This window comes from Nomascus leucogenys, chromosome 22a (assembly GCF_006542625.1).
Source record: "Nomascus leucogenys isolate Asia chromosome 22a, Asia_NLE_v1, whole genome shotgun sequence".
Taxonomy (NCBI): domain Eukaryota; kingdom Metazoa; phylum Chordata; class Mammalia; order Primates; family Hylobatidae; genus Nomascus; species Nomascus leucogenys.
Genome location: NC_044402.1, coordinates 67,145,440 through 67,165,461, shown reverse-complemented (window position 1 = coordinate 67,165,461; position 20,022 = coordinate 67,145,440). Strand labels below are relative to the sequence as shown.

At 33.8% G+C, this 20,022-nt stretch overlaps 1 protein-coding gene and 1 pseudogene across 1 annotated transcript in view; both read left to right on the top strand.

The window, feature by feature from the left end:
• CD2AP (CD2 associated protein) overlaps window positions 1–20,022 on the top strand; it is a 157,596-nt gene that overhangs the window by 115,019 nt on the left and 22,555 nt on the right. The window contains exons 12-14 of the mRNA XM_003254197.4: window positions 9,412–9,577; window positions 12,853–12,995; window positions 19,703–19,815. Of these exons, the coding sequence (XP_003254245.2) occupies window positions 9,412–9,577; window positions 12,853–12,995; window positions 19,703–19,815 (422 nt within the window). The remainder of the gene's footprint in view (window positions 1–9,411; window positions 9,578–12,852; window positions 12,996–19,702; window positions 19,816–20,022) is intronic.
• On the top strand, window positions 10,735–11,540 carry LOC105740000 (annotated as a pseudogene).

Sequence of the window (20,022 nt, the reverse complement as noted above, 5' to 3'; positions counted from 1 at the left end):
GAAGGAAAATGATACTAGATTGGCAGTTGGTATTACTCAAAGCAATGAAGAATGCCAGAAGTAGTAAGCATGTGAATAAATATAAAAGACATTTTCCCTCCATTTAAAAATCTCACAAGAACTGTTCACTAGAATGACTTGAAAACTTAATGTAAAGTGTTGGTTTTGGAGTTTAAGAGTAGATATGAGAATTTTTTTGTATATAGGTTAAACAAGACAGGCATAACAAAGGAAATGATTCTAAGTATTTTCAGAATGTTCTCATACACCTGATATGCCTTTAATAGATCATGAATAAGAAAAATGTCAGTGTTTTGCCAGTGACCTTTGGACACATGCATTCAGAGAGGGCCAGTTGAATATTAAATATTGTTAAATTATTTTTTACTAAGTAGCAGTAAACATAAATCAAAGTTCTACCCTTGTTCCCATAGTTGAGAGAGGGAGCATTTTCAAACCATGGCTAGGAGCAATTTGAAGCGTCTTAAGCCTTCCACCAAGAAAATAAAGTATTTTGCATTTGTATTTGTGTTCATGGTTTTTATCTTATGATCTTAGGTTCCACGGAAGGTATCCTTCGAAAAGCTCTGTTCTGTCAGAGATGCGGGGCACAGAAAAGAGCTACTTAGAAACCATGGAACTGATCACCCCTCTATTTCGGACTCAAGTGATTCCCCATTATTTCATGGGATATTTTCCCATATGTTTAGATAGGTGATTAAACTCTCACTTTCTACTTTCTGTCCCAAGCCACCACGTGGATTTTCTCAAACCTGCTTAGCAGTTCTCTGCCCCTCTGTTGTTTTCATTTTCCCAGAAGTACCTAAAATCCTGGCAAGCTGTGTCCCAGAATGGTAATAATATTGCCACTTTGAAGCACAAGTTATCCTGCTTTTTGAGATGTCCTTTTTTGTATTTATCTTTCAGTAAGATACTCATCATGTCATTGGTATGAAATTCATGATACAAAGGGAGGAACTCATAATTATTTTGGAATGCAGGTAGGGAGGCATATAAATGTGTAGAAGAGAATGTAACAAAGGTGCTGTTTCTTATAAAATCACTTAAATGGTAACTTTTATCCATATGTCCTCCTCACTTCCTCTACACACATACACAGTCATACCCACAGAAAGAGCATAAAATGGTGCTGAAGGCCAGTCTGGTTCTATACTTTCACTGGTAGCAGCAGTGAATCTGCTCACTTTTGCTTTAGGAGCATTTCCTTCTGAATTCTGTTATTGCAGGCTCATGGCTTCAGCCACCATTTGTATACTTCTGATTCCCAGTCAGTGGTTGGATTTATTTACATTTATTGCTTTCCATGTGTTTACAGTTCCATCTGTTTGCATTTCATACTTTCTGTCTAAAATACATACTTTTTTAGGGGACATCCTCTTTTCTCTGGAATTGTACTTCTCTCAGAATCTTTCATGGCCAGGTTTTTCTCATCTTTTAGGTTCCAGCTTAAAATTTTGCTTCCTTGACAGTATTTTCCTTACCTACACTATTTAAAAGTAGGTATTTCTCATTATTGTCTGTTACATATTAGTTTAGATGTTTGTCTTGGGATATTCTTTACCCTGCACTTGATTAAACTCCATGAGGAAAAAGGTGTGTGTATAGATACCTGTACCTTATTTGCCACTGGTTCTCTAATGCGTTACACAATAGGTATATAATACATAGGGGATACTTAACATAGTACTTATTATGTAATATGAAGGATTCTTTAAAATCTGAAGGATTCCAGATTATGACATGTTTACATTTGTTTTTCTGAAACTTCTTTCTAGTGGTATTTAGCTAGATAATGGTGATGTGGATAGTGGAAGGTGATATGGGTAAAAGGAAGCTGAAGTGTTTCAAGAGCAATGAACAGAAAATCTTTATTGAAACTGACTTAAACAGTAGGGAAAAAAAATCTCACATAATTGAAAGTCTAGAAGTAGGAGTCATATGACCTGCCACTTAGTGATTCTGTTATGGACCTGAATTATATCTTTCCATTCTGCCATCCTCAGTGTCCACTTTATCTTCAGATTGTCTCCTCTTGTGATCACAAGAATGCTGAGAGTGGCAATCAGGGTGACATGATTTCTTGTCCGTTTGACAGGAAAGAGAGGAAAACCTCTCCCCAACCATAGAATGTAAGTCTTTTCAGTTTCTTGGACCACTTTTGGGCACATTTACCTCTAGACCAATGAGACTTGTAAGAAGAATACTATGTACTGATTGTCTCAGTGTAATCATATGAAAGTAGGATTGATTTGGGAGGACTCAACTGCATTGTCTGCTGAAGACTTTGAGATATATTTAGGATCTATCATAAGGAATGCAATTTAGGTTCTACTTTGACATCTTGTTGACTAATGAGATACTAATGATTATGACGATGGGGAAATGAGATAGGAAGTATAGAATAGAGACAGTTTCTGGAGGAAACCATGTGAATTCAGCTTTTGACATGGGATTTGATATGAAATATTGGCTGAGCTTTTGCTAAGAGTTTGTATTAAGTGTTTAGTTGGAAGGTGCTATTCTGGAAGTTAGGTATTAAATTTACGGGTATGGGTAAGATTGTCCAAGAAGATTGCTCAGCGTAAGAATGTGAAGAGAGCTTTCTTAGAATATATACATTTAAAAAGTTGTTTGATGACCAGGAACTCTTGAATATATATATATACACACACACACACACATACAAATATATATACACACACGTACATATACACAAATATACACATATACACACACAAATATATATATACACGTATATACACACAAATATATATATATACACATATGTATATACACATATATATACACACACAAATATATATATATATATATATATATTTGCCAGAGTCATCTGCCAGGAGTAGGAGAGCTACAAATAAAATGAAGAATCATAAGATCAAGATAGAGGGGAAGAGGAGAGCCCAGTAAAGTCTGGCATTGGGGCTCATATTTCCTGTTGGAGCATTTGCCAATCTTGAAAGTGGTAGCTTAGCCTATGAAAAGAACTTTCGATAGACTTTTGGGTTCAAGGAGACAAAAATTAGAGTTCAAAGCTCATGAAAGAGGAGGTATCCTAGTGAACTAGGTTTTGATTTAGTTCCTAAAGGGACTTAATGTAGAAGGAAGTATGAAATGGAAATAGACCTAACTCTGAGGAACACTGAAGTTCAACTTCTAGTAATCTCAATTCTTGATGAGAGGAAGGTGACCTGGGATTTTTACTATCCCTACCTTAGCTTACTGAAAGAATGAAAGTAAACCTTTATTCTCTAGAGAAGAAGACATCATCTAGAGTTTTAAATTATCTCTGTTTTCCTATAAATCTTTTGTGTCTTGTACTCATTCAGAGATAATTAGGCATACTTATAGATATGACACATGGCTAGAAACCAAGAACAACAGACAATGGAACCTGGCCTTTAGGGGATCTAGATATTAGAGATACTAGATACAAGCTTTAAAGTAACTATGCTTAATAAATGTTAGAAGTAATAAAAGATGGGGTTGATAATTTTGACAGAACTAGAACCTTATAAGTATATATGAATATGAGTCAATCTAAGCTTAAATGAATTTGTTTACATATATAAGTATATGTAAATATATACACACAAATGTTAATATATGTGTGTATATTTTTAAAAGAAAATATCTGAACTGAAACATAAGGAGACAAAAAAGATAGAAAATATGGAAAAGACCTTAAGAGACACAAAGAATATGGTTGACTCTTGAACAACATGAGTTTGAACTATATGGGGTCCATGTATACACAGATTTTTTTCAGCCTAATTGGGAATAAAAGTACAGTATTTGTGAGAATACAAAACCGCGTATGAGGAGAGCCAACTTTTGTGCAGGCAGGTTCCACAGTGCTCACCATCGGATTTGAGTATGTGTGCTTTTGGTATACGTGAGGATCTTAGCGCCAATCCTCTATATATACAGAGGGATGACTGTACAGTGGGAAGGTCTTATGTACATGTAATTGGAGGACCAGATAGGAAGGAGAAAATGGAGCAGAAACTGTATTTGAAGATACAATGGTTTTTCAGTTTTCTAAAAGTGATTAAAAGCATCAGGGCACAAAACCAAGAATGCTATGGAATCCAACCTGGATATATGCAAAGAAAACATTGAGGCAAGAAATTGAAGAAGACACACGAAAAAATGGAAAAATATTCCATGTTTAAGGATTGGAAGAATCAATATTGTTAAAACTTCCATACTACCCAAAGCAATCTGCACATTCAGTGCAATTCATAACAAAGTTTATAAATTTATAACAAAGTTGCCATTGGAAACAGCACAGATGTTCATCAGCAAAAGAATGGGTAAAAGAGTTGAGGTATATTCATATACCATGATACCATGTAGCAACAAATAAATGAACTAGAGCTACACACAGCAAAATGAATCTTAGGATTTCATTGACATAAAGTTAAAAGTATTAATAAATAATCTATGGTGTTAGAAGACAGCTTGGATGGGAGCAGGTGGGGTAGGGATTGGGAAGAAGGATAAGGGTAACTTCAGAGATGTGGATCATGTTCAGTTCTTGGCCTATGTGGTGGTTACTCTGGTATGTTCCTGTGGTAATAGTTTCTCAAACTTTATACTTACCGTTTCTGAAAATGTTATGCTGCAGTTTAAACTTCAGTGAGATAAATATGAATAAATATATTTTGTCCTAAAATTTTCTAAAATGTTAGGAAAATAGATTCAATTAAGAATAGACTCACTACTTTTTAGGTAGTACATTTTTTCTCTAAGGCATCTCCAAGTGATCACAAAGAATACGATATTTGATTTTTTAAATCAGAATTTATGCACTTGGAATCACTCCTGCTTTGGTGCCCATATTATCACTTGTTTTTCCATTTCAATTAAATCAGTAGGACATTGACCCTCATCTGAATTAATAAATGGGTTAACTTAATACGTACAGTGTTGGTAATGTATTGCTATATTCTGAAGCAAATAAAAGGACCTATTTTGGTTATTGTGTTGTATTTTGTTAGCATACATTTTAGACATTTTTGTTAAAAAAATTATATACTTGAGATAACTCTTTTCTGTATTTCATTTTCTTTTTTAGAGACAGGGTCTCACTCTCTTGCCCAGGCTGGAGTGCAGTGATGGCATAGCCCACTGCAACCTCAATCTCCTAGGCTCAGGTGATTCTCTCACCTCGGCCTCCAGAGGAGCTGGGACTAAAGATACATGTCACCATACCTGGCTAATTTTTAAATTTTTTTTCTTTTATAGAGATGGGGGTATTGATTTGTTGCCCAGGATTGTCATGAACTCCTGGCTTCAAGCGATGCTCCCATCTCAGCCTCCCAAAGTGTTTGGGTTAAAGGCATGAGCCACTGCACCCAGCCTGTATCTGTACCTTATGTAATTCTTCCTTGGTCATTCAGGCAGCTAACATAGAACTTTTTTTTTTCTCCTTAAATTCTACATTTTCTCTTGGATTTGGCAAATTTTTAGCTGAATTAACATTCTAGTACTCACAGCTGGATGTTCTCAAAAGAATGAAGTTGGAGCCCTACCCCACACTGTAAGCAAAAAGTAACTGAAAATGGATCATTGACCTTAAATATAAGAGTTAAAACTCTTAGATGAAAACAAGAGTAAATCTTCATGGCCTTGGATTTGGCAATAGGTTTTTAGATACGTGTGATATTGTGATATAAGGAATGCATATTTAATATTTGTCCCTGGTTCCTGGCACCATAGCTCCTAAAACCCTTGAAATTTCCTGAGTGATAAAGGTGAGAGGAACATCTTTTGTTATTTATAACAAGCATCTTTCAGCCATGTCTGAGTTTATATTAATGAGGAGGCTTTTGTAAAGTCCCTAAGGATGGGGAGGGGCCTTGTTGCCAGGGGAACAAACCAAATGTTTAGCTTTCATTAAAAACCCTAAACAACAGATTTTAGAGAGCTCCTGGGTTGGTGAACACATTGAGGGGATGGGAAGGTGGTACACCTGGAGAAGTTATGGAAACTCTGCATCTCTTCCTGCATACCTTGCCTTTTGCATGTGTTCCATTTGGCTGTTCTGAGCTGTATCCTTTATAATAAACTGTTAACAGTGAGTAAAGTGCCTTCCTGAGTTCTGTGAGCTCTTCTAACAAGTTATCAAACCCGAGGAGTGATCATGGGAATCCCCAATTTATAGCCAATTGATCAGAAGTACGAGAGGACAGGACTTGAGATTGGAATCTGAAGTGGGAGCAGTCTTGTGGGTCTGAGCCTTTAACTTGTGGGATCTCATGCTAACCCCAGATAGATAGTGTCAGAATTGAATTAAATTATAGGACACTCAGCTGGTGCCAGATAATTGGTTGTTGTGGGAATAAATCCCCACACATTTGGTGTCTCAGAGTGTTACGAATGTAGAGAAAAGTATTTTGTTCTTTTTAGACTATGTCACAAAAAGCTTATTTAACCAAAGAAAAAATAATTGTGCTTTATCAAAATTAAAAACTTCTATGCATTAAAGGACATTAAGAAAGTAAAAAGACAACTTACAAAATGGGAGAAATCTTACCAGATTTGCAAGTATCTAGAATATATAAAGGACTGTTATAACTTAACAAAAAGACAAACCTATTTAAAACTGCAGCACAGGCTGAAATAGATAATTATCTAAAGGAGATAGATAAGTTTTGTTTTTTATAACAAGCATGTTTGTAAGCATGCTTGTTATATAAGCCCTTGACAAGATGTTTAACATCATTAATCATGTCAGTAAGCACTTGACAAGATGTTTAACATCATTAGTCTTTAGGGAAATGCAAATCAAAACCACAGCGAGTGCCACTTCACACCCACTGAGATGGTTAAAAATTTTTTTAAGAAAGGAAAATAAGTAATAAATGTTTGCAAAGATGTGGAGAAATTGGACTTTCATACATTACCGGTGCAAATAAAAAATGTTTTAGCTACTATGAAAAGCAGTTAGGTGGTTCTTCAGAAAGTTAAACATGGAATTACCATATGACCCAGCAGTTCCAAACGTCCAAGAGAATTGAAAACAGACTCTCATGTATTGTACATAAATATTCATAGCAGCACTATTTACAGTAGGCAAAAGGTAGAAGGAATCCAGATATACTTCAATGGATAAACAGATTGTGTTATATATATATATATGTGTATATATATAATGGAATATTATTCAGTCACAAAAAGGAATGAAATACTGCTGTATGTTATAAAGAGGATAAACTGCTAAAACATTGAGCTAAGTGAAAGAAGCCAGACACAAAGATAATTGCATGATTCCATGTGTATGAAGTATCTAAAATGGGTAAATCCATAGAAGATAGAAGGCAGGTTGCTGTTTGCCAGGGGTTAACTAATTAATGAGGAAAGGGTTATCTTTTGGGGTGTTGGAAGTGTTTTAGAAGTAGATAAAGGTGGTGGTTGCATAACATGGTGAATGTACTAAATGACACTGAATTGTTCATTTTAGAATTTTTAATTTTATGTTATGTAAATATCACCTCAACTAAAAAAATAAAATCTAGTACATAAATACGTTGCCATCTTATAGTAGTTATATAATAAGTCAGTACCTTATAGTTGATTTAGTTATGGACATAACCAGGAATGATGAGTCGTATTTTTGTTACTTTTTGATTTCCATGTATTTTTTTTTTTTAGACTAACACTACAGAATTTCAAGCTGTCATTTGTGTATCTGTTAAATATATTCAATCAGTGAACTTCTCTTTAATTTATATCCTTTGACCATTTTTCGTGGTATTTTATATGAAACATCTCTTAATTTCTAGAAATTTAAGTTTGGCTGGTTGTTACAACTACAAATAGCTTTATTTCATTATTGATTTCAATTGGAGAGTTTGGTTTTCTAAAAATTCCTGATGGTATAATTATATATAGTACATTGTTATATCTTGAGGCCATATAAAAATAAATTTTTGTACCAAATGATGACCAGAATTTTATAGAATCATATTTTCATATGATTCAAAGTATTAAATAAGTGGTAAAAGTGAGAAAATAGTATTTTGTATTCATTGTGAAATAAAACTTGTAATTTTTAAAAGGGAGAGGTTTAGCTATGTGCTACGATGTTCAGGTTTTATAATCACCAGTTTCTGGTTGATATGAAATCTTACAGAATTATTTGTGGTTTTGTGATAGACATTTTTTTCAAAGACCAAGTAAATTTTGAAAATTATTCAGTATGGTGCTTAGGAGCTTCTTATTTTTGTATATATGTCTTAAGACACATTTTGCTGACTGCTGTATTATGACTATCTCATGTACACATGTGTCAATTTTAATACCTATTATGAGCACCTGAGAGATCAGGCAGCAGGTACGTCATGTGTAGTAAAAGAGTACTTGTTGCCTTTTTGGTGATAAAATCGTCTTTATTGACATAGTATACAATTGTCGAAATTGTTTTTTTCCAGCTTATTTTCTTCTACTTCAAATGGAACTACCCATTTCATTGCATTATTAAATGAAATGGTATTAATAAAATTCTTTTTTTTTTTTTTTTTGAGACGGAGTCTTGCTCTGTCGCCCAGGCTGGAGTGCAGTGATGCAATCTCGGCTCACTGCAAGCTCCGCCTCCCGGGTTCACGCCATTCTCCTGCCTCAGCCTCTCCGAGTAGCTGGGACTACAGGCGCCTGCCACCACGCCCGGCTAATTTTTTTGTATTTTTAGTAGAGACGGGGTTTCACCATGGTCTCGATCTCCTGACCTCGTGATCCGCCCGCCTCGGCCTCCCACAGTGCTGGGATTACAAGCGTGAGCCACCGCGCCCGGCCGGTATTAATAAAATTCTTAGTACAGTAGTAAGAATTACAAATATAAGCCTATAATTCTCATCTGTGGCTAAGCAGTCTTGCCCTAGTTTCTCTTAACATTTGATTTTTTTTTTTCCTTCACCATCATGCTTTTTAAATTTGAATGTTATATAGGACTTGAGTTTCTACTTGTTTTCAGTTCTCTATATTTCAGTTTCAGAAAGTAGTCTGGATTTAAGTCTAGATAATTTTCTGGTTAGAGTAAAATCATACGTGGTTGTATTTGAGATAGACTACTACACTTAAAAGCAAAGCTTCTTGGGAACATAATAAAAAGCAGGCATTATCTACTAATCTGAAGCTTATTAGTGGTTTTCCTCTCTACCATAATAAACATTTTTTAAAGTTATTTAGGATTATTAAATTAAAATATAACTTTAAAATAAGTAAAACAGTGCACACGTATACAAATATAGAGAATGAAAGTTCATGTCTGCCTGTATCACACTTTTCTGGCCTGATACAAACTTTCGGAAATAGAAAAACCTAAATAATTTTGATTGTTAATAACTTGTGAAATATTTTTAATCTTAGATGAAAAATCAACACTGGAACAGAAACCTTCCAAACCAGCAGCTCCACAAGTCCCACCCAAGAAACCTACTCCACCTACCAAAGCCAATAATTTATTGAGATCTTCTGGAACAATGTACCCAAAGCGACCTGAAAAACCAGTTCCTCCACCACCTCCTGTAGCCAAGTAAGTTTTACCTAATTTTAAATTAGCTTATTGATTTACTCACCTTTGACCTTAATGGCTCTATTGCCTTTCTAAATCTCCAGTTAAGTTTTTTCTTATTTTTCAATTATATTTATTTTTAAAATTGCCATATACAATTGTATGTATTTATTGTATACAACATGATGTTTTAAAGCATATATATAATACATTGTGGAATGGCTTCGGTAACTGTGATAACCTCACATAGTTAACATTTTTATGATGAGAACACTTAAAATTCACTCTTAGCATTTTTAAAGAATGCAGTACATCACATTAACTGCAGTCACTAAAATGTACAATGGATTTCTTAAAACTTATTCCCTCTATCTAACTGTAAATACGTATTCCTTGACCACATCTTCCCACTCCCCTCCAACTCACAACCACTTCAGACTCTGGTGATCACCGTTCTACTCTCTATTTCTGTGGGATCAACTTTTTTAGACTTCACATTTGAGTGGAGAACATGTGGTATTTGTCTTTCTGTGCCTGGCTTATTTGACTTAACATCCTCCAGATTCGTTGATGTTGTTGCAAATGGCAGGCTTGCTTGCTTTTTTTGTGGCTGAATGGTATTCTTTGTGTATATATACCACATTTTCTTTATTCATTCATCCATTGATACTTTAGGTTGCTTCCGTATTTTGGCTGTTGTGAATAGTGCTGTAGTAAACATGGGAATGCATATATTTCTTTGACATACTGATTTTATTTCCTTTGGATACGGACCCAGTAATGGAATTGCTAGATCATATGATAATTATCTTTTTAATTTCTCGAGGGAACTTTGTACTGTTTTCCATAATGGCGGTAGGAATTTACATTCCTACCAATAGTGTGCAAGGGTTCCCTTTCCTTAAGATTCTCACCAACACTTACTATCTTTTATCTTTTTGAAAAGTTAATTTTAATGTTGTAAATAACATCCAAGAAGAGTATAAACATGTTGAAAGCTGGATATGTAAACAAAGATCACAGGCAGGTTCTGGGAATTTTATTGGAGCTTTGGTTATTAAAATGCATCAGTAAATTCCCAGGGTGCTAAGCACTATTCTGTTGGTTGTGCCAACAGTCCTCGTGCATGCTTAAAACACTTGGGGAATTACAGTACAAATCCAGTCAGGGCTGGAACCATGGCAAACCAAGGACTCTTAGAGATGGACCTGTTCGTGCTGCTAGGCATCATGGAGACAGCAGCAGACAAAGAGGTGAAGGAGGCATATAGGCAGAAGGCCCTCTCCTGCCACCCAGACAAGTTGGATAATCACAGAGCAGCTGAACTCTTCCACTAGCTTTCTCAGGCCTTGCTGCAGCCAGGGCTGCATATGATCATGTTAGAAAAGCCAAGAAGCAGACAGCATAGAGGACCCAGAGGCTTGATGAGAGAATAAAAAAAGCTAATCATGACCTGGAGGCCCAGGCCCAGGTGAGTGAGAAGGTGGAGGAAAGCTAGAGCACCAGGACACTTGAGCAGGAGATTGAACATCTTAGTGAATAGTGTTCCTGGCAGCTGGAGGAACAGCAGATGATGATCCAGGAGCAGATGTGCCAGGAACTTGATTTGAGATTAAAAGTCAGAAAATACTGAAGACAAAGGAACCCAAAACTAAAACTGAAATGAAAGTGCAAGAAGGATGAGTCAGAAGGCAGTTACTCCAGAGGTGTCCTCTTGTGGCTTTTGCAAAAGTATGGTGGAATTCTCAACTTGGTGCTTTTGAGTAAGAAGGCAGGTACTGGTGTTGTGGAGTTTGGGACTGTTGATGCTGCAGAGATGGGTGTCTGGAATAAAGTTGGCCTGGGTGATAATCCTCGAAAAATTTCCTCTTTCAAAGAGGACTCCAGGGCGCAGTGGGCCCCAGCCACCCAGGACAGTGAAGGGACCCAGTGGTGTCTCTTCTTACCACATGCAACAGTAGTCAAGGAGTGGCAGCCCATTTAGTCTCCTGCCACAGCCTTCCTAAGTCACAGCCCTTTTTAAAACATCACCAATAAACTTTAAAAGCAAGAAAGAAACAATCCCATCAGAAACTGGACTAAGTACATGAATAGACAATTCTCCAAAGAAGATATACAAATGGCCAACAAGCATATGGAAAAATGAACAAAATCACTAATTATCAGGGAATACAAATCAAAACCGCAATGTGATACCACCTCACTTCTGCAAGAATGGCCATAATCAAAAAATCAAAAAATAATAGATGTTACCATGGATGCAGTGAAAAGGGAACACTTCTACACTGCTGGTGGGAATGTAAACTAGTAGAACCACTATGGAAAGCAGTGTGGAGATTCCTTAAAGAACTAAAAGCAGATCTACCATTTGATCCAGCATTCCCACTACTGGGTATCTACCCAGAGGAAAATAAGTCATTATCGGAAAAAGATAACTTGCACATGCATGTTTATGGCAGCACAATTCGCAATTGCAAAGTATGGAACCAGCCCAGATGCCCATGAATCAATGAATGAATAAAGAAATTGTGGTGTATGTATATACCATGGAATACTACTCAGCCGTAAAAAAGATGGGAAAAAACGGCATTCACAGCAACCTGGGTGGAACTGGGGACTTTTATTCTAAGTGAAGTAACTCAGGAATGGAAAATCAAACATTGTATATTCTCCCTAATATGTGGGAGCTAAGCTATGAGGACGCAAAAGCATGAGAATGATACAGTGGACTTTGGAGACTTGAGGGGAAAGGGTGGGAGGGGAGTGAAGGATAAAAGACTGCACACTGGGTACAGTGTGCATTGCTTGGGTGGTGGGTGCACCAAAGTCTTAGAAATCACCACTAAAGAACTTATTCATGTAACCAAATACCACCTGTTTCTGAAAAACCTGTTGAAATAAAAAAAATCTAAAATAATAAAAAAAATTTAAAAAAGAAAATACAGGAGCATTCTGTGCATTTTGATTTAGCTCTCACTGTTGCTTACCTTCTAGAGTTGTCCTTCTATTGTTGCAGTTTAATTTTTAAGTATTATTTTTAATATTTTCTGTAAACTAATATCTGTTGAATGTTAATTTTATGTTTATAATAATTTTCTACACTTACTAAACTGTTCTCACATTTTTTATTTTATTGTGATCAGCCTTAGAACAGAGTTTTGCATTTATGGAAATGGTTTTAAAAAACAGAAAGTAATTAGTATTAGGCCATACAATCTTTAATGTCATTAAATCATAATTTTAAAAAAAGTCATGTTTCGTACTAGTGATTTTTGCATGTTTTTTTCTTACTTCAGGATTAATGGGGAAGTTTCTACCATTTCATCAAAATTTGAAACTGAGCCAGTATCAAAACCAAAGCTAGATTCTGAACAGTTGCCCCTTAGACCAAAATCAGTAGACTTTGATTCACTTACAGTAAGGACCTCCAAAGAAACAGGTAAGTCAGCATGGACAGCAGTGATGCATTTAAAAAAAAAAAAATCGTCAAAGCAACTCTTTAAGAGATATATTTATGCAATTTGTGTGTGGATAAAGTTGAAATTACACAGTTGAAATTTGTTTAAAATTTAGTAGCCAAAGTAGAAATAATAAAAGAAGATAAGTAAAATTTTTATGGTCCTTACTGATCAGACTTTATGGTTCTTACTGATCAGAGGACTGAAATAGATGTTAAAAGATGACCCATCTATTACTCCCTCTTTATAGTGGAATGACTGTACTACCCAACCGAGATATGAATACACTTTAGTTTTAAAAGTTTAAAAATGAGATGACAGAGACTTTCAGTGCCAGCATTAGATAATATTTCATAGGACTTTAAATTTCTCCTCTTAATCTAGAGATACTTTTATTTCCAGTATAGGAAAATATACTTTTTCTAACCCTTTTGCTAATTTTGTTTTAAGCTTTAGGACTGGTTTTTCAGCTTACTGGTATCTTTATTTGTCTAATCTCTACTTCCTGTTTTTTTTTTAATACCTATTATTATTTGTAAAATGTAAAACTTGAAACAGAGAAGTGTTGATAGTTTTCATTATTAAAGGCATTGTGCCTTCATTACTTTCTGATAATTGTTAATATTTTGTATAGTGCTTTGCATTTGTGTTTAGTTTAGTTTTTTTAACTTTTTCAAAGCACTTTCTCATGTATGTTCTTAGTTTAACTCTAGGAAGCAGATGCTTTTTTTTTTCCTATTTGATATCTAAACAAAGTAAGCTACAGACACATTAAATAAGCACTGTCACATAAAACAAAGAACTCTAAATTTTCATTTTTACTGTGATATTCTTTTAAGAAATCTTAATATTTTAATTTTTCTAGCTTCATTGTTAACATTTCATGTTTACATTTAAACTTCAAGAGCAGTTACACTTAGATGTTTTTTATTACCTTATTATAAAGTATGCTATTACATTTCAGGTTTTTTCAGGTGACCTTACTCTTCCCTCTTTCAGTTTGCGAATGCAAAGTTTCTGACTTAAAGTGTGGCCTCCTTTCAGTCTTTTTATTTGAGCATCTCATAGATCCTTTTGTCATACAGTTGGATTCCCCTTGTTATGGATGAAGCTATATTTACTACTAATTTCTGGGAATTGAAATGTTGATTGTATTTTAGAGAAATTCATTGAAATGTATTCAGTATGTTTTATATGGTGAAAATTATCGTTATTAATTGTTCGATAAACAGAAAAAGAATCCTCATGTTTTAAAAAATCATTCTTTTTTATTGAGCTTATCAGTAAATAGAATTTGATCAGTTCTTATTGTTTTCTGTTTGATTTAAAATATAGCTAGAAATGTGTTTCATAAGTTATAGTTGAAGAAAAGCAGATTATTTGCCCAATTTTAACTGTGGAAATAAAAAAGTTACTGCAACTATATTTTAAATTTTCACAAATTTGGGGGATCTTTATCACACAAGTCTTTAAATGTTGATGGAGTCCCTTTGGGAATTGAAGGAGTAAAATCTGTAATCCACATCTGTTGCTTTGTATTCATCTTGAATGTTTTATTTAGTTTATGTCAAAGTAATGGATTTTTTTTTTTTAAATTTAGGTAAATTACAACATTTTCTTTTTTTTGAAACCTTTTCTATATAGAGTCACAACACACTGCCATATTTCTAGTAAAAATAATATATGTAATAATTTCAAACTATTGATGATTGGAAAGTTCTGTTTTTACTTGGTTTGGGGTGCCCTGTTTCTATCTTTTATACATAGCTGTTATTTACTCCCCATATAGTAAACAGAGACTTTGTGGAACAGGGTGTGAAAACATCTTATTTCTGATTTGTTCTTTTCTTTAAATAAGGAAATAATCTAGAGATGCTGAGACTTAGCCAAGTTAGAAAACTAACAGCTACTTTCAGGCTGCTGTTCTTTATTCCTTCCACTTAATAATACTACCTTTGGTGTACTATACTTAGGCCCTGTAAAGTTCAGAAAATACAAATGTTGGGAATTTAGTTGATGTTAACTGTCAAATTATTTACTGAGCAAGTTTTATATCTTCAGTAGTGTTTTAGGCACAATTGCATGCTAAGATAAAAGGCATAATTGATGGAAGTAAGTAGCATATGTCCTAAACATTAATTCAGAGATTCCTGCTACCTTTTTAAATTAGACGATCATATGTTCCTAGTATTAGTGATATAAAAGTGTTCTACCTCTTCTGTGAAGTTAATACTTTAAAAAAAGTATTTTGGCTCAAATACAGCCTCAAATATAACGTGTGAAACTGTCTTTTTTAATATGTTTTAGAAAGTTGAAAACATAGATGAAAAACTTATTGAAAATTTCATTATTAGGCACTGTAATAATTTGAGGTGAAATAATAGAAAGTACACTGACTTTGCTGTTAACAAAAGGGGTTTTATTTATTAGTTGATTGCTGATAGCAAGTTTCTTAATGTTTTTTCCCTTAACTAACAATGGGATGATTTAGTACATGTATATGTCTACTGGAGTACCTGACATGGAAGTTATTACAAGTGTTATTTTCCTTCTTTCCTCCCTCCTCCATTGTTTTAAACCCATCCCATTTTGTTTTTGTTCTAATCTATAAAGGATATAAATCCCTGACCCTATTCTCAGATATGATTTTCTTATTTATAAAGTCATATGTAAACATTATAAACATATATATAAACTGTATATAAATACAGACTGACTTTTGTACATGTAAGAAAGACATATCCAGAACACTCAGATTTTCTCTTTTTTTAATGACATGACATAACTTTTCAGCTTCTTCATATATATTCTCATATATAATGTAGTTTTATAAATATCAGAGCTATTAAGAACCATGCTTACAATTTTTTTTCACTATTACAAACTCTTCCTCAAAAATTGGTTTAAGGAAAATCTCAGTGCCACTGCTAATTGATAATAAAGCTGTGTGGTCCACATATTTCTAAAATCGTACATTATCTGAAAAGTAAAATTATCTTTAACTTAGTTTTAAAAAGTAAGATAGAAAATTTTATAGTAACATAGCTGTTACATTAAGAAAGCCCAACTGATGAAGTTTCCTTACAGTGTAGTATTGTTTTTCTGTGATAAGATTTTCTATGATTAAAAGGCAATTTTATGCCTGTTATCATAGCACTTCAGGAGGCCAAAGCAGGGAGATTGCTTGCATCCATGAGTTAAGAGACTAGCCTGGGTAACATAGTGAGACTGTGTCTCTACAGAAAAAAAAAAAAAAAAAAAAAGCTGGGCATGATGGTGTGCACCTGTAGTCCCAGCTACTAGGGAGGGAGGCTGAGGTGAGAGGATTGCTTAAAGCTGAGAGTTGGAGGTTGTAGTGAGCCTTGATCATGCCATTGCTCTCCAGCCTGGGTGATAAAGTGAGACCCTGTCTCAAAAACAAACAAACAAAAAGCAATGTTAAAGAAACATATTATTCGATGGAAGCATTCATTGTTGAATAAGGAAACACATTTTTTTTTCTTCAGGATTATTTGATAGTTGATCTATTTTTTAAAAATTACTTTTCCAATATTTCTCATTTCTTCCAGAAATAATTTATGGTGGAATTTTTCTGGTAGTTACCTGTTGAGTAGCATATACTATCAAAAGTGAGCCTATATCTAAACTAGAATTTAAAAAGATTTAGTTTCTAATAGTTTCCTTGATCATACCATATTAAAGACTTGTAAGTATCACATAAGGCATTAATGAATTTTTATTTATGTATGAAATATTTTAAAGATAGTATTGAGTCATATTTTTATAGTGAGGTATTTTAAAGTAATATTTAACATATTTTTCTTCTTTGATACCATAGAATTAAAATTGCTTTTCATCGTTGTAATTTCTATCATTGGCTAAAGACTAAAACTTGACTAAAAGTTGATTTAATTTTAGTTATAACTACATTGCGAGATGTTAACATGCTGATTTATTACTCTGGCCTCTTAAAGCACTAAGCCATCCTTTTGGAGGCTGTCTTGGTGTTCAGTGAGTAATAAAACAGGACTTTTTAGCCTAATGCATATTGAAATTAATACTAATATTAATTTTTTCCCTTTGAAAGACAGGAATAAACCTAAAACCTAATATACATCTTGTGTAAGTTAGATAACCTGCAAATAGTTATATGCCAAACATTGAAATGGTTTTATTCATTCTACAGCTGTTCTTTTTTCCTGTTTTGTAAAATAATTATTTTGGTTTAGTCTTTTTTCTAGACATTCCTATCCTTGACTTTTCTTTCCAGATTTTGTTTCCTAGCCTGTTTGCCATGTTTCCCTTCTTACGTGTCAGGAAATTATTCTACCCTTCTCCATTTTGGTAAGATGAAAGTTTATAAAGCAATCAAAATAGTATTTTCAATATAAATAGGTGGTGCACATTGATTTTTCTTTGTAATTTTACTGAAAGTGTACATGTCTGTCTGTCTATTTATTCTAACCCTTTTGGTTTTCCATTTTTAGATAAAATGAAATTCATTTTGGAAAAGTTTCCTGATTTGTTTAAAATATTCTTTTGATAATTTTTTTAAAGAAAATTGGCAACCATAAAAATCAGTTTATTTTCTCTCCAAATTGGATATTTCATTTTGCTTTTTAAAAATTTTATGTGTTCCTAGCAACATGCAGATTGTAAGTGGCTGGCATAGTGACAATGTAATTGCAAAAGCTAAATGATTGTCATGCCTGTTATGCCATGTGTACAGTGTAAATCCATTGTTATCCCTCTTAGGTAAATTTAAAAGCATTTAGATATGTCATGAGTCCAAAATGTGCACTCTTCCATTTTACTAACCTAATGGCTTAAATGGAGAACCTGAGAGAGTTTTAGAATAGTAAAGTTACTTGTCTTGGTGTCGTAGTTCAAAACTGGACATACAGAAGACATTTTACATGAGCATGGTGTATAATTTTGTAAATCTATGTTTTATTTACCCTTTCAGTTTCATTTTTCTTTGTCTTTTCCTGTGTTTTTCTGTTTGTTTCTTTTTCTTTCTGCAAGTTGCTTAAATATGCATTTGAAAATAATCTCTACAGGCTAAAATGATTGGATTGTACTTGTTAAGGTTTTTTCTTTGTGGATTGTTAATGCACACATCAGTGTAAAAGCAATTTTCAGCCTTCAAACTGTGACATATTTTAACATCTTTTAAAAATACTGATTGCTTTCTTTATGATATTTACAAATAACATGACATTTAAACATATATTTAAATTCCACTGCCTTCAGATTAATGCATTTTTCATTGTCATTTGTTATTATGGTTTGTTATATTTCATGATTACTTACAATTATCAAAAGGCTCAAAAATTAAATCAAGCATATTAGAGTATCTGTTTTAATGAATCAGCTTAGTAAGTTGATACAAGTGAGAACACACAAAGAAATTGATAGAAAAAGTAAAGTTATCAGCAAATTATTCTAGTTGTTATAAAATGCATATTACCAAACAGTGATGCCTCTTTTTCTGCCTTACCTTTGTGTCCTCCATCCCTTAAAAGCATTCTCTAAATAAGTTGATGAATAAGTTTTGTGGGCAGTGATGATGAGTATCCTTTAGATCTTTTTAAAGAAACAAATAACTGAGTTAGAACATATAAATATCTGACAGAAAGTATTATAAACATCTAGGCAGATGGTAATGTGAAGAATTAATACAGATCTGGACGATTAGACCAGAGGAATCTGCTATTAGTTAGAACATTTTGGCTGTGGTTAATATCCTTAGTTTGGAATCTGGGGTAAAGGAAGGTTATATTGAAAATGGAAGTATCTGTAGTAGTTTAACTTTTGGGCTCTTGATTCATATATAGGTATCTGGGCTTCAGAGTTAAAGAAATTTCCTTTAGCAAGACTTTCTGAATCATCTAGGAAAAGGCAAAGTATTATATATCATTGTTTTAGAATAGATTTGTCCTTAAACCCAAGTTACCGGGTCAAAGGTCAGCTAGCCTTTGATGATGAGGAAGTAAGTTGGTAATCCATGTAGCTTTTTCTTTTTTTTCTTTTTGGTATCTGATTTGCCTTAGATTTGTCTCTGTCTTATGATTACTAAACACGATAGTGTCTTAAGCAAAGGTGCAGTGAACTATAAACAGTTTGAGTCCCACCTAATACTGTGCACGTACATATACACGTAAAGGTACATTAAATCATGCTTTTGCTTTATATTGAGAAACACAAATCGAAAGTGGCAGGGTGCCAGACAAAGTTTAATTCTTAACATTTGAATATTCTACTTCTTGAAGTTCAAAACAAATTTTACATGCTGATTTTCTGAGATCTTGTAATTTATTATGAGTTTAAGAAGTAGATCTTTGTTAGGAACTCAAGATGAGTTTTTTATGCTACTACAGTTTATGATACAGATTTATTTTTCACTAAGTACTTTTTGTTGAGATCTAGGTCTCTACTGGGAACAACCTTTATAGTGTTAATAAAGTCATATACTAATATAAATGTATCAGGTAAAGAGGATTTTTTTTTTCTTTTAAGGGCGAGTGTTGTTTTCCAAATGCATATGAAAAGCACAGGTCAGTTTGTGAGTTCTTCAAAGTAGTGGCACTCTTTTTAATTTATAGTTTGTCCAAAAACTGAAACATTATTTTTTACCTTTAAAAAGGTACAATTCTCTTAGTAAATAATGTTTATTTTTATTTTCTAGATGTTGTAAATTTTGATGACATAGCTTCCTCAGAAAACTTGCTTCATCTCACTGCAAATAGACCAAAGATGCCTGGAAGAAGGTTGCCGGGCCGTTTCAATGGTGGACATTCTGTGAGTTCATCTAATTGTCATAAACTACAGTAGATTTAGCAAATACAGAGTCCATTTGAAGATAGAGGACTTATAGCTCTACCTAAGTTTAAAAATTAGGAGGATAGCTCTTACACTCAAGTGGAAAATGCTGGTATTTAAGGAGATAGAGGGAGAGAGGTGTGTTCATTCCAACAGGGTCTGGAATGGAAGGTTACAGAATCAGAA